General features: G+C 41.1%; 1 protein-coding gene across 1 annotated transcript in view; it reads right to left on the bottom strand.

Annotated features, from left to right (window-relative positions):
* Window positions 1-15,411, bottom strand: part of DNAH6 (dynein axonemal heavy chain 6) — a 260,070-nt gene that overhangs the window by 178,734 nt on the left and 65,925 nt on the right. The window contains exons 12-14 of the mRNA XM_004713856.2: window positions 10,028-10,179; window positions 3,780-3,932; window positions 1,981-2,232 (exon numbers count right to left, since the gene is read on the bottom strand). Coding sequence (XP_004713913.1) covers window positions 1,981-2,232; window positions 3,780-3,932; window positions 10,028-10,179 — 557 coding nt within the window. The remainder of the gene's footprint in view (window positions 1-1,980; window positions 2,233-3,779; window positions 3,933-10,027; window positions 10,180-15,411) is intronic.

Genomic DNA, 15,411 nt, shown 5'->3' with positions numbered 1-15,411 from the left:
ATTCTTGGATATAAAACACTCTTTTATACATAAAACAAGATGGTTTGAGGTTAGTAATTTTGATGTAGACCAGTTATATTAAATGAATGAACCATGCCAGGCATATATTTTTTCCAAATTATATTTTCACTCCCTCTCTCTCTCTCTTTAAGTTAACACATTTGCCTTTCCTGAATTTGAAAGCGAAACAGGCCATAAAAGTACAGAAATGTATTAAAAAGTTGGCATGAGAATAGCAATATTTTTAAAGAATCAATGGGACCTAATATATTTTCTCTCACCTCTTTGCATTTCCTACATTTCTTCGACCACCATGTCTTCAGGGAAGAAGAGGTATTAGGAAAGAGAAGGGAAAAGAGATCGTATGAAAACAGTTCCACTTTATAGAAAGGGGGCATGGAAAGAAGCTTTCTGAATTCTAAGAGGGAAGAAGAGGAAAAAAGGAAGAATAAATGGCTACACATCACAGGTTGTCGGGAACACTTGTTGGGATTCAAATATTGGTCAATGAAAAGGGAACAGTTCGGGAGGAAATCAGAAACACCTAATCAGCTATGGGGGAATCTGAGATGACCGTAGACATAGCCTGGGGAACCCACGTATTCCAGCTGTGGTGCAGCATGGCCCTGCATTCAAAATGGCAACATGCTCTGAAGATTCAGCAAATAGGAACTGCTGAGAGAATGCGTGTGTGTGTGTCCACAAGCGGTCTGGTCAGGATCAGAAAGGCCTAGACCACATGCTACGTAACTGGCAGGAATAATGGGTTGTAGGAGGGCAGCAACAGGGCTAGCGTGGTGCCTACATAACCGGGCAGGACCCTAAGTGAACAACTGGCAAAGGCCCCCAAGGCAGAGCAGCCAAACTGAACTGGAAGCTGCTCTGGGCTTGGGGTTCACATGAGCACCACATGTGCCCCATTTTCTCCACTAGGAAGCGATGCAAGCTACCTTTTATGGGCAGAAGGCGCATGTGGAGCTGAGGACAAAGGCAGCGAGGTCTCTTAAAGACAAAGAAATGCCCAAGAGGAAGGTTAGATTTTGAACTGAATTAAAATCTATCCAAGAAAGTCCGGGTTGGAGTAGATCAGACATTTTTATGACTTTCCTGAAATGGATTGAGAATCATTAACTGTCAATTTTATGTTCTTATCTGTTTCTTCCCTCATCAGCAGGAGGGGGGAGTCTTAACAGCAAGATGATATCACTGATGAAAAAAAGAAAGTTTCAATTCTTTGCCAATTCGAACGTCTGCCATTGAGTTGATTATGACTCAGAGGACAGAGAAGAATTTTTCCTTAGGGTTTCTGAAACTGATTATCTTCACGGGAGCAGAGAACTCACCTTTCTTTTACATAACAGCTGGTGACCTTGAACCATTGGCTTTGTGGTTAGCAGTAAAATGCCACCATGGCTCCTGTCAATGGGCTAGGATGGTAGTGAATTCGTTGCAGCTCTTTGATAGAAGCCATAGCTGGTCCACAGGGCAGGGAGGAGTTCTGCCGTGATTTTTGTGTATGTGCATCTGGCTCTTTAAAAAGCATTACGCATAGAGAACATGCTGGCACATTTTGCTTTCTTTAGTGATTTGTCTGTACACACATTTAAATTATTTATGCTTTTAAACAGCGTGCTTTTTATCTAAGACAGTCAATAGTACCCACGAATCATACTAGCGAGTTGTAAAAACATTCAGGTTGAAATAGTGACTGTAAGCCAGGTGGAACTGTATTCAGTAGGATGGGTGTGCTTTACTGGCAGTACTCTGGAGTCTCTAGGAGACGTTCAAAGGTATTTCCATGAGCTTTTCAAAGAAATCGCTACTGGGTCAGAATGAATTCATAAAAATGAAAGCTATATATATATGCTCCTTCCGTGGTATATATATATATGCTCCTTCCGCGGTTTAATGAAAAACCGACAGTAAAACTTTTCACAGGCATTTTTGGGGTGTTGGGGTGAAAGTCCTGCTTTAGCGTACCTGTGCTTGCAGCTTGATTTCATTTACTTCATTGTTTAGTTCTTCCAGGTCTTTACCCAAATGCACACAGAACTGCTTGATGCTAGAATCTCTATCACCCACGGATTTGTCGATGGCATTCCGAACAGCCACGATGGATGGCTTCATTGTCGCAAAAACAGCGAAGTCTTCGGGAGGGGTGGGGACCTGATACTGCTCAATCAGCCTGTACATTTGCATCACCGTGTCCGCCTCCTCCTCCAGGCTTTCAATCTAGAGAGAGACCGGGGTTGCTCGTGAAAAGCAGCACAGCCCTAGGAGGTCCTTTCAGGCTGCTTGTTTGTTTTTTAAACCAGAGAAGGCTGCTGCACCCCATCTCCCTAAGAAAACACAAGCATCATTTTGGACTCCTCTTGCTATCCCCTCATTAGTTATCCACTAAATCCTTTAAGTATTCCCCACATCTCTAGACTCCGGTTCCTCCCTCCCACCCGGACAAGGCTGCTTTAATTACAATCCATCAGCTCTCCACTAAATGCTCTTTCTCCATAGCATCCCATGTCCCCGGTCCTGTTGCCTTGGGTTGGTGCACATAATTTTTCCTCTCCACTGAATGTCTGCTCAAATGTTCAGATGTTCCTTACAGAATGACTGGAATAGAAAGGGGCTACAAAATTTACTGGGAAAATGGAATGCAAAGATAATGGAATTTTCCCACAAAGCTTGTAAAGCCTTTGGTGACCCATAGGCAAGGTTCACACAAATGTCCTAGTCCCACAATACCTTGATTGCTATATTTATCACATTATAATGATGGTTTGCCTTTATGCTAGGTTTTGAGCTCCTTATAAACAGATTTACGTATTACCACAATTGCTGCCCCCTGCTTAGTAGATGCTCATTAAGTTTGTTGAATAAATGGAGGAAATTCTAAAATAAGCTGCTCGTATGTGCAGAGCATCTCTTTAGGGAAGCTGCTTCCTCAACAAAAACCCAGCACTGCCAAGAAATACCTCTTGGGATACAGACTGGGATTCTGAAAGGCACAGGACTTCCTTGTTCTGGAACCACAAGGTGACAGCAGTCTACCCATCATGGCTAGTGCATAAAACATGATCTTACTGTCCTGTCATAGCTTACAGGACAGGAGGGGATACCCGAATCTATTTACTAGGCATTTAGAATTGACACTGGTAGTTGGCTAGATTTGCAATGTATAACTTGGAAGTTGCCGGTGGCCACGTTGCTGTTGTTGATGAAGATTAAGAAACAGTTGTCTGCACAAGGAAAAGATAAGAGTAAAGCAGAGAGGTGGGGAGGAGCAGAAGAGGGAGCTACAGTGGACTACGTGGTTTACTCGGATCCCATCCTAGAAAACATCCTAGATGTTAGAGTAGGACCCTCCCTTTGTCTCAAGCTAACTAAAGTGAGTTTTTGTGCTTGTCCAACAAGGCTTGTGGTGGTGGTTAGGTGCGATCAAGTGGTTTTGATCACTTAAGCAAACTCTGTATCTTGAGCAACATCACCTGTCGGAGTCCTTGTTCCCTCATCTGAAGGATGCGGATACATTTTTATCCACTCTTTTCAAGGTTGTGTAAGGATTGAAAATGTCATGCACATAAATTTTTCCTCTAACTCCCGACTTGTAATACATTTAATAAATGTTAGCTGCTATTGCAATGTGAGACAGGGTATCTACTAACTTTGTTTGAAACTGTTTCTGACATTTTGGCAGCCACTTCCTGATTTCCAGTCCCTCCTCTTTCTTGCCTTATCTAATATAACGTGAAAATTTTAGTTCGTTAGCCTCGCCAACTCACCCTTTCCTGAATTTCATCCAGAAATATCAAGCTGTTAACATATTCTATGGTGATACTTGGAACAAACTCAAGTTTATACTCTGCATCTTGTGCCTCAGAGATAATGGCATCCACTTTTTTCTTGCTTTGAAGAGGAAGCATAAAATTTAGCACCTAGTAAAGGAAAAGAGAATGTGATTAATAAATGAGTGAATTTTCCCCTTTTGTTGTATATTTGATATACATCCTCACTCGACATTTGTTAAATCAGTAGGCATTGGAAACAACAATGATTTTCTTTCTCTCTCATTAAATCACTGTCAGCATATCATTGGATTGGTAGCACAAAATGGATAGGTTACACAGCTTATTGAAAGTTTTCCTACAAGGATTGATCTCCTGTAAGTACTCTTTCTGATTGTTGTACTCTGTTGATGCACATTGTGTTGGCCTCCACAGAATTAATTCCATTCCTTCCTTTATGGAGGGACATTGACCTTGATTTCTTTCAGAAATGAGCATGGGGTCTGACTGATATCTAGGCAACTACAGCTATGGCTTCCTCATGCAGTGGCAGAACGAGAAGGGGGCAGGGGTATGGGTCACACCAAGTGACACTGTCAGACCTTCAGGTTGTCTGTAAAATGTATTGTTTCAACAGAAATTTATTATTTTTGCAAAATATCCCTGTGGTTATATTAATAGTTATAATAATAAAGTCAAGCTTACATAAATCAATATGTATTCAAGACTAAAACCTTATGCCAATTTACTTTTTGAACCATGTAGCACCCTACTAGAAGCCCTGGTGATGTACTGGGCTCCTAAGCACAAGGTAGGCCAGTCAAAACCACCAGATGCTCTGCAGGAGAAAGATAGGGCTTTCTACTTCCATAAAGAGTTATGGTCTTGGCAAGCCAGTCAGGGAGCGATGTAGCAATGATGAAAAATACAACTTTCCTCTAGTTCTTAAATGCTTCCTCCCCACCCCCACTATCATGATCCGGATTCCACCTTGCAAGTCTGGCTAGACCAGAGGATGTACATTGGTACAGATAGGAACTGGAAACACAGGGAATCCAGGGCAGATGATCCCTTCAGGACCAGTGGTGTGAGTGGCGAAACAGGGAGGGTAGAGGGAGAATGGGTTGGAAAGAGGGAACCAATTACAAGGAACTATATGTGACCTCCTCCCTGGGGGACGGACAACAGAAAAGTGGGTGAAGGGAGACATCAGACAGGGCAAGATATGACAAAATAATAATTTATAAATTATCAAGGGCTCATGAGGGAGAGGGGAGTGGGGAGGGAGGGGAAAAATGGGGACCTAATGCCGGGGGCTTAAGTGGAGAGGAAATGTTTTGAGAATGATGAGGGCAATGAATGTACAAATGCTCTTTACACAATTGATATGTGTATGGATTGTGATAAGAGTTGTATGAGCCCCTAATAAAATGATTTAAAAAAAAGAGTTATGGTCTTGGAAACCTGAGGGGAAGTTCTACCCTGTCCCACAGGGACAATTCTACCCTGTCTCACAGGGTTGCTATGAGTCAGCATTGACTCGTAGCAGTGAGATGGCAGTGAAGGCAGCGAGAGTACCCTTCAGCCAGTCAGAACTGTCATTTTTATCCAGTTACAATATTGCTTCAAATCACGTGGTTTTGTCTACAGGGACTACCAAGTATCTACTATTGTTTTTATAATCACTGATTTTTCTCAAAATTTTTGGGTTTTTTAGCTACAATTCTGTAGTAATTAGTATTTGTGAATCTATATTAATAATGTTTTTGAGAATGAAGAAGTTACCAAGGTAAATGAAACAGAAAAATTTTTAAAAGGCTTCTGCTCAGTTACTAATAATATTGTAGCTAACAGTGTTGTAAATAAGTCAATGTAGAAAGACGTTACAAAACAAAGTTATTGGTAGTATTCATATAACCTAATAAATACTACATTTAAGCAGTTTGTTATAGCACACATTATTTTATGATTAATATTGATAATAAACCTTACTAAAGATGCTGTATGGTCTAATATGGGTTCCAGTATGGAAGGGTTGGGTATGTGCTACCATGAGTTACTGCACTGGGTGACACCAATCCCAGTGACATTAGGGATATCATTATCCTTGTGTTCTAAGGTTGATCTCAGTTAATTCAGTTATATAGCTGCCTCAGGCTTCTGTTTAATTCTGAACAGAGTGTATGTTAAGAACTCAAGTATTCCTTTCTTTCACTTTCTGTTCATGATAGAGGCCATAGTTAGCCTAGGGAGGTGCTAGTGTATGAGCCTCTATCAATTTTGTCTCTCGACTCTAAGTTCACTTTTCTTTAAAAAAATAAATTAGTCATTTTATTGGGGGTGGGGGCTCTTACAAATCTTATAGCAGTCCATCATTCAATAGTAGTAAGCACACTTGTGCATATGTTGCCATCAACATTTCCAAAACAATTTCTTTCTACTTGAGCCCTTGGTATCAGCTCCTCTTCTTTTCCCCTCCCTCGCCCTTCTTGGCCTGCTCAGAGCCCTTTAAATATTATTTCTCAGCTGTCAGTAGAGGGCACTGGAAGGATACTGTAGGAGAAAAGGGGTCCCTTTCCTGGATCTTGTGTGTTTCCTTGACAGGGTCCTATAAATCCACAGCCACAGAGGTCAGCAGCATCCTCCTACACCCTGAATTTGGTAGTTTGGTAGCAAAGGACCTCAGTGGGACATGTAGCTGGGAGCAGCTTTCCTAAATACCCTGTTGTTATTAGTGCTATTAAGCTAACTGACTCATGGTGACATTATGTAACAGAATGAGCCATTGCTCAGTCCATCAAAACTGTCATGAATGTTGGCATGTTTGAGTCGATATTTGTTGGTACTATGTTGGTCCATCATGTTGAAGGTTTCCTTTTGCCTTTACTGACCCTAGTAATGTTTTTCCCCCTAAGAACGTACTCTTAGCAAGTAAGTAAAAGTCTTGCCAGCCTTCCTTCTAAAGAACATTCTGGTTGTACTTATTCTAAAACTGACTTGTTCTTTCTTTTGGCAGTGTATGGCATTCCATATTGTTTACCAACACCACAGTTGGGATGCAGCAGTTCTCTGGTCTTCCTTCTTCATCGCCCAGCTTTCACCAGAGGGTGGATCTTCAAGCAAACTGTAATAGTACGTCATCTCAACAGCTTCTCTCTCATCCAGTGAGCCACTCACATTTCCACTCCTACAAGGTCTAGACTTCAGCTGTGCTGGTGGTAGTGGTGTCAGGGGACTCTCCGCAGAGTGTTCTTTCTCTGTCTTAGGGGGAGCAGAAGCATCTTCTAGGATGGTAAGTTTAAAGGTATTATAATTGTTGTCAATTGTTGGTCGACACACCCAACACAGATAGGTTATTCCAAACAAAATGTATTTAAATGTGTCTCTGTGATCAGTGGGTGGCTGCACACAAGTTATCTCAGTAATCCACTTGTTTTGGTAAAAAATAGAATACATTTTGTGCTATGGAGACATTATTTTGAAGTCAGGGATACTAAAAAATAAAATTAAAAAACTCAAATGGACAGCATCTCACATCACTGAAACTTTGCAACAAATTTACGGAAATGCTGCCCAACGTAAAACAAGTTTTTAGATGGATCAAACATTTTAAAGATGGGTGAGTTCTCCGGGAACCCAAGAGGCAAGCGAATTTTGGGAATGATGAGGGCAACAAATGTATAGATGTGCTTTACACAATTGATCTATGTATTGTGATGAATTGTATGAGCCCCAATAAATTGATTAAAAAAAAAAAAAGATGGGTGGGTGACCTCAAAGTTGAGCTAAGAGAGGTAAGATAATCAACCTTGACAAATGAAGAAACTGGCTGAAGGCCCGAAACTGGTGGAAGATGATTAATTACCCATTTCCAATGATGCGATAATGACTGAAATTGGAATCGCACATGGTTTGGCATTTTTAATTCTGAGCAAACATCTTGACCTGGGCAAACTTTCAGCTCAAAAAGGTTTCAGCCGAAAGGGTTGTGGGGAGATCAGCTTGCTTAAGAGGCTGAGTTTTCCATTGTCTTTTGAGGAAGCTTAAAGCAAACAAAGAGGGTGTTATTGGATGAATGAGACCTGGGAATGAGTTGTAGGGTTGCCAGTATGTTCCGGAGAGGAAGGTCCAATCACACCGTGGCTTCCAAGGGCTTCTATTGGACAAGTTAAGTTTAAGGCAGGGAGACCAGCTGAGAAGATTATGGTAAATGTGTGCATAGGTTTTTTGATTCCAAAGGGGTAATCTTGATAGATTTTCTCATAGGACACAGGACAATTTCAGGGGCTTATTACAAGGGAGTTTTAAGAAAATTGAAAGCTGCATTGGTTTGAGGAAAAGGCCAGGAAACAGCCCCAAGGCATTATTTTGTTTTCTCCATCATGACAACGCACCTGCCATTCTTCAGGGACAGCGAGAGCTGTCTTCCAAATACTTTGTTGGGAAGCCTTACTGTGTCCACCCTTGAGCCCTGATCTTGCCCCTGTAGACTTTTGTACCCTTTGCTCAAAAAACATTGAAAAGGAACATGATATGGATTTCCTGAGGATACCAAAACTGCCATACTGACATCATGTAACTCGTAGAGGTGGGAACACTGTCTTTGGAAAGGAATAGACCAGAAGTGTGTAGACTTAGATGTAAGATCTATAGAGACAAAATAGCTTCACACTCTGATGTTTTTGTTTAATAAAGGTTTCCTGTGGTTTGTGGCAATAAGTTTTGACTTATTCTCACACCTGATAATTCTGTATTCTTTAAAGTTCTCTTGACTATTTATTAGTCAATCTCTACTCCAACCTTCCATTACCATGAACAATTCTTTATATGTATTAAATGTTCCTTCTTTACATTAATATCTTTTTGTTTCTTATTTGACCCAGACTAATACAGTGGAGTGATGCGGAGTTATAAAGCAAAACATATTTCTTACTGCAATTGCAATTGTAAAAACACTACTCTGATTACACCAGATATATTGTAGAGCTCAAAATGTTCATGGAAATGGAATTGAATTTAGTCCAGCCATATGTGTGGTTGTTTTTTCTTTTTAACCAACAAATAAACAAAACTTCAGAAGAAAGCTTAATTCTAGACTTCCAGCAAGAGAATGGAGACTATCAGTGAACTTTGTGGGCTTTTCGCAGTGCTCTTCCTTCTGTCATCTACACGAGGGTCAGCACACATTTTCTGCAAACAGTCAGTATATATTTTTACTTTGCGGACTACACAGTTTCAACCACAGATATATGACGGAGTTCCATTCCAACAATTCTGTCAACAGTCAGTTCTGAAATAAATTAAGGAACCCTTTTTTCCCCCAAGACAATAATGTCTTTCACTACCAATACGTTCATAAATTTGATCTTTGAATATCTGCAAGGGAATAGCTGAAAATGATAACTTCAGCAAATTTCACACCGCAACATTGTGTGTAGTGCATATTATTCATGATAAAATGTAAACACACACAAAGATAGCTGTCAATATGGTTTGTCAGAACTCAAATATGTCGGGACTCAAATACTACCTGCTCAACTATGCTCAGGTAGTGAGAAGTCAGGCATAGACAATATATATATACAAAATCACAGTAAATCTATGTAGTCAAAAGTAAAATGGTAACTGGGCAGGGGAAGGGTGGGGGGGATGTAAAACAGCCTGGATTATACCTGTGGACAACAGTGGACTGAGCCATGCTCTATGCAGCTGCCTCTCTGAAAGTATCTGAGAAAAATGTGTCCTTTGCTTAAGATAGACCTAAAAGTTATTGAAGAACCAACACAAATTCCTCTAGTTCTAAAATTCACCAAAACACAATAAAAAATTTCATGGACCATGTTAGGAAATGATCTTTTAAACTTTATCTCAGCATCTAGAATTAACCAGCATTCCCAAGGTCCAGATCAGATGTAGTTAAGTGTCCCAAATCTCACTGGGATCCTGAGATGTTTCACTGGGCACTCTTTTGCAGAAAGCCTTGAAATATCCCAACAAAGGATAAAGCAATGGGAATAAGAGACTAATCTGAGTCCTTCATCCCCTCTCTTTCCTCAACTGAGAGTTTACTACACTGGAAGTGAAAAGAATAATGTCGGATTCTCCTCCACCACCTAGAAATTAAGGGTAGCCAGGGGTCTTATGCTTATTTTTAATATTTTTAATACCAGAACTATTTTTTGTAGTTAAAAAATCATCAAGCAATTTAAAAACATGTTATGAAATTCTCCCTAGTTCATACTTACCTCCAAGCATCGCAAAGGTGATGGAATTAATTTTTCCTTTAGCAGCTTTGTGTCAATGAGCAGCAATCCTACATTTCTGGTGGGCTTTAGAGCTACTGCATCCTTATGCTGTTTGTGATATTTTTCCAGTTGTTCACTAAAGAATTTGACATCTACATAATTTATATAAGTCATAAAATGCATTTCATTAGATTTTCAAGGGTCATTACAAAAACTACTGAAAGTCATTACATCAGTAGAGTAGTACAGTGTCACATGTATTTATAATGTACTGGTGGTTTAGTGGTTACAGTGGGCTGCGACCCACGTGGTAGGCAGTTCAAACCCCTCAGCAGGTCCAAAGGAGAAAAACTGAGCTTTCTACTCCCATAAATGGTTACAGTCTTGGAAACCCCTGGGGGATCACTATCAATCAGCATTGACTCAGTGGCAGTGAGCTTGCTTTTGGAGTTTCATGGGTAGAGTACTTTGTATAACTTTAAAGTGTTAATTCGAGTCTTCCAGGAAGATGGCGACTTCCGGGAAGATGGTGATGGAGTGACACATACCAGAGGGACTCCGCAGAATCCTGCCCAGTAAAGTTGCTTAGAGGGAAATTCAACACAGCTGGAACGCAGGAGGAGCATCATAAAGTTAAGTAGGCACAGACCCAAGGGCTTTTGGCTTACCTCAGTGGAAGCCAGCTGGGGCTTGACCTTGGCACCGCCACTGTCTCTGCTGGAGCCAGGACCATTTGGAGCCCATAGGGGGGCTTGGTCTCAACACAGCCACAGCTTGCCACCGCCGCCTCGGGGCAGGGACTAAAGCCTTGCAGCTCCATGGGCAGGGATTGGGACTCAGCTACATTTTTGCTTTTGTTTCCCTCTCTTCTCTAGATCCCCACACAGTCTAAATGGTCTTACTTAAAAAATATTTTCTCCTCCTTTGTATCTTTCCTGTTCTCTCACACTCCACTGCTGACCTCCAGACCACTCCCCTTAGCCTAGGAAATTTATGCCTGAGCCACACCTAGGTGAGCTCCACCATGTGTAGCTAGCCCAAGGCTGGGGAAAGCCCTGCTTTCCCTCCAGAGGATACTCTGCCCAACTTCTCCACGGGGAATTCATGCCTGTGTACCTGGGGCCATAAGGCAGCTGGGCAAACACTCATCAACTTTCCAAGCTGTTGCAGGAACCGCTGCCAAACCTCCGCAACACCAAAGCAGGCAACCCACCAGCCTTCTTGGGCACTCCCCTGAGAGGGAAGCCACAGGAGGATAAAGTGGCAGTTAATTCTATAGTGAAATTAGCTGTAGGCAGCTTGAAGAAGCATTCCTACAAGTCTCTCAGAGAGAGCCAGTGCTCTTCCACTCCTGGAAAACAGCACCTGGCTCCTCTAAAACAACGCAATGCAAACAGCCATCAGCCCCTATGACCTCAACGAAAAAACAGGAGAAACAAAAGGCAATAGCGGAAGAAGTCCCGAACACAACGACATGCATAGAAGAAGTAGACATTGAACTGCCACAGAAAGAAATTTTCAGAAAGCTGCTTGAAGTCATAGAGGATATGAGGGAAACAATACAGAAAAAGGATGAAATTATAGAGGAGATAAAGGGCATAAACCAAAGGGAAATACAGGAGCTTAGGGAGGAGAGAACAAAAACAAGTAGCAGAAACACGGACCTCGAGAATTGACTGGAGGAAGCAGAGAACCACATCTGTGACTTGAAGGACAGCCAAGCAGACTTCAACAAACGCAAACAAAAATCTAATAAGATCAGCAGAGAATTTGAAGAAAAGCTAAGAGCTATGTCTGATGCTATGAAGTGGAACAAGATTAGAATTATTGGTTTACCAGAAGAAGACACAACAAAGAAGTCATCTGCAACAACAGTGAGAAAATTCTTGAAGGAAAACTTCTCCAGCTTAATGAATGAAAACCAGGCAACCATTCAGGAGGCTGAAAGAACACTAACTAGAGTGAATCCCATGAGGATGTCACCAAGGTATATAATAGTTAAACTATCCAACTTTGAGGAAAAGGAGAAAATCTTGAGAGAAGCTAGGGAAAAATAAGCAACCACATATAAAGTTTCCCAAATAAGAATTTGCTCAGACCTATCAGTAGAAACTATGAAGAGGAGGAGAGAGTGGAGTAACATATTCCAAAAATTGAAGGAAAACAATGCAAACCCAAGAATACTCTACCCAGCCAAATTATCGATCAAGATAGATGGAGAAGTAAGAGTCTTCCCAGACAAGGAAAAACTCAAAGAATAAGTTAGAAGAAACCCAGTTCTACAAAAGAACCTTTCCAACCCAGTATGGGAAGAAGAACAACACTCACCAAGCATAAATAAGAGACTGACACACAAAACAACCTCACCCAAAGGGCGACAAAGAGAAAACAGACCCCAAGATAGCATTGACTTAAGGATGGGAAGAACTCAAGAATGTTATACACACATGCACAACAGGCTAATGAGAAAGGAAAGTAGGAAAACACCCAACACAAAAGGTATAAAATGACATCACAGAGTACGCAGATGGAGATAATAACCCTGAATATCAATGGCCTGAACTCAGGCATTAAAAGACTGAGACTAGCAGACTTTCTTAGAAAACACAACCCATAAATCTGCCACCTACAGGAGACATATCTCAAGGCTACAGATAAAAATAGTCTGAGAATCAAGGGCTGGAGAAAGGCTTACAAAGCGAAAAACAATTCAAAAAAAAGCAGGGGTTGCAATCCTAATGTCAGATAAAATTGACCTCAAAGTGCAAACCATAAAAAGAGATAAGGAGGGACAGTATATAATGCTCAAGGGAATGGTAGACAAAGAACCACTAAGCATTGTAAACATATATTGCCCAAATGAGAGACCCTCTGAATACGTCAACCTAACACTCCAAAAGATTAAAAAAGAAATCACAGCATCAACAATTATATTGGGTGACTTCAACACACTGCTCTCTGAGAAAGATAGATCACAGGGAAAGAAACTCAACAAGGAGGCTAGAGTTCTAAACACTATAATTAGACAGTTTGACCTGATAGATATGTACAGTTTTTCATGCAAAATCACATTCTTCTCAAGCCCAGATGGCACATATTCAAAGATAGACCACATGCTGGGGCATAAGGCGAATCTACATAAATTCAAGCGCATTGATATCATACAGACTTCTCTCTCTCTGACCACTGTGCCATAGCCTGGAAATCAACAAAAGGAAGACAAATAAAACAAGAGCAAACAATTGGAGGATGAATAACTCCAAAAGGAGTGTGTACTGGTGCAGATCAGAGATGAAATTAGGAAATTTCTAGAAACCAAAGAGAATGAGCACACAATTTACCAAAACTTATGGGACACAGCAAAGGCAGTTATCAGAGGAAGTTTTATAGTAATACATGCACACCTGAGAAAGGAAGAGAGACTCATGATTGATATGCTGGTACAAAATTTACAACAATTATAGCAGAGTCAGCAGGACAATCCTACTAATAGCAAAAGAAAAGAAATTATAAAAATCAGGGCTGAGATTCAGGAGAGGGAAAATAAGAAAACTTGAAAAAATTAATGCTGCTAAAAGTTGGTTCTTTGAAAGGATAAATAGAATTGACAGACTACTGGCAAACCTAACCAAAGAAAGGAGGGAACAAATTTCAATAGCAAGAATAAGGATTGAAAGAGGGGACATTAAAACAGACCCTAATGAAATCAAAAGGATAATTACACAGTACTACAAAGGATTGTACTCGAATGAATCCAACAATTTGGAAGACATGGACAAATTCTTAGAAAAACAATCCCTCCCTAGACTATCCTCGATGGACGTCAAGAATCTCAACAGACCCATAACAATAGAAGAAATAGACAAGGTTATCAAGGGACTACCAACAAAAAAATCCCCTAGACCAGATGGCTTCACCAGAAAATTCAACCAAGCATTTAGGGAAGAACTAACACCAATCCTATACAAACTCTTCCAGAACATAGAAAAAGACGGCAAACTCCCGACCTCCTCTACGAAGCTAGTATAACTCTGATACGAAAACTGGGCAAGGATCCCACAAGAATCAAGAACTACAGACCAATATCCCTAATGAACATCGAAGCAAAAATTCTTAACAAAATACTAGCCAACAGAATACAAAAGTATATAAAACAAATAATTCACCATGACCAAGTGAGATTCATACCAGATATACAAGGATGGTTCAACATACAAAAGACCATTAGTATTATTCATCACATTGACATGAAAAACTGTAAGAACCACAGGGGCAGAAATCTGAATGGCCAACAAACATATGAAAAAATGTTCCCGATCTTTAGCCATAAGAGAAATGCAAATAAAAACAACAATGAGGCACCACCTAACACCCTCAAAGGTAGCCCAATTCAAAAAATCAGAAAGCAACAAGTGTTGGAGGGGCTGTGGGGAGACAGGCACTCTCATCCACTGCTGGTACACTTGTAAGTATGTACGACCACTATGGAAATTGGTCTGGCAATATCCAAAACAGATGGAAATTGAGTTAGCATACGACCCAGCCATCCCCCTACTGGTCCTATACCCAGAAGAGACAAGAAACAAACCAAGGCCGGACATCTGTGCTCCAATGTTCATTGCGGCACAGTTCACAATTACAAGGAGTTGGAAACAACCCAAATTTCCATCAACTGACGATTGGATTAAAGGACTGTGGTATATACATACAATGCAGTAGTACACATCGCTAAAAAGCAGTGATGAATGTATGAAGCACATCGCTGCATGGGAAGAAATGGAGGAAATCATGCTAAGCAAACTAAGTCAGGCACAAAAGGACAAGTACAACATGAGTCCGCTGAAGTAAGCTTTAAAAAAAATGCAAAAGGGGAATATGGAAAAAGCTACTGTATACAAACATTCCTGGGGTGAGGACTGGATAGTATGGCAGGGACCAGATCAAATGCAGGGATGCACATGGTAGACAACTTTGGAGGAGGTGGGGAAAGGGAAAAAATGATGATAATAAGGAAAAAATGGGTAGCAGGGGCATGGGCGCTAACCCACCCAAGGGGAGGGTATTGTTTATATCTTCACAGGGAAAGGGGGACCAGACTTCAACCCAGTGTTCCAAGGTGTGAATGCAACATGCCGGCATGGAGTAGGGAACCAGTGGAGAGGTCTGGGGGGTTAGCCCCAGACCCAAATACTAAGTGGATGCCTGCCCTTCCCCCGAGAAGAATTTATTTCAAAGGACAGCACTGAATCTGCAGCTCTGAGAGAGGGACATAACTGACCAGAGCACAGGGGGGAACAGATGAAGAGAGAGGAGGAGAGAGTGGAGCACATCCTGGCCCACCAGGCCTTGAGGACGATGATCCCAATTACAGCAGCCAGTCCACA

The sequence above is a fragment of the Echinops telfairi genome, unplaced genomic scaffold (genome assembly GCF_000313985.2).
Source record: "Echinops telfairi isolate 266 unplaced genomic scaffold, ASM31398v2 ScPeMD7_7467;HRSCAF=8505_1, whole genome shotgun sequence".
NCBI classification, from domain to species: domain Eukaryota; kingdom Metazoa; phylum Chordata; class Mammalia; order Afrosoricida; family Tenrecidae; genus Echinops; species Echinops telfairi.
This window is presented reverse-complemented; position numbering and strand designations above follow the sequence as displayed.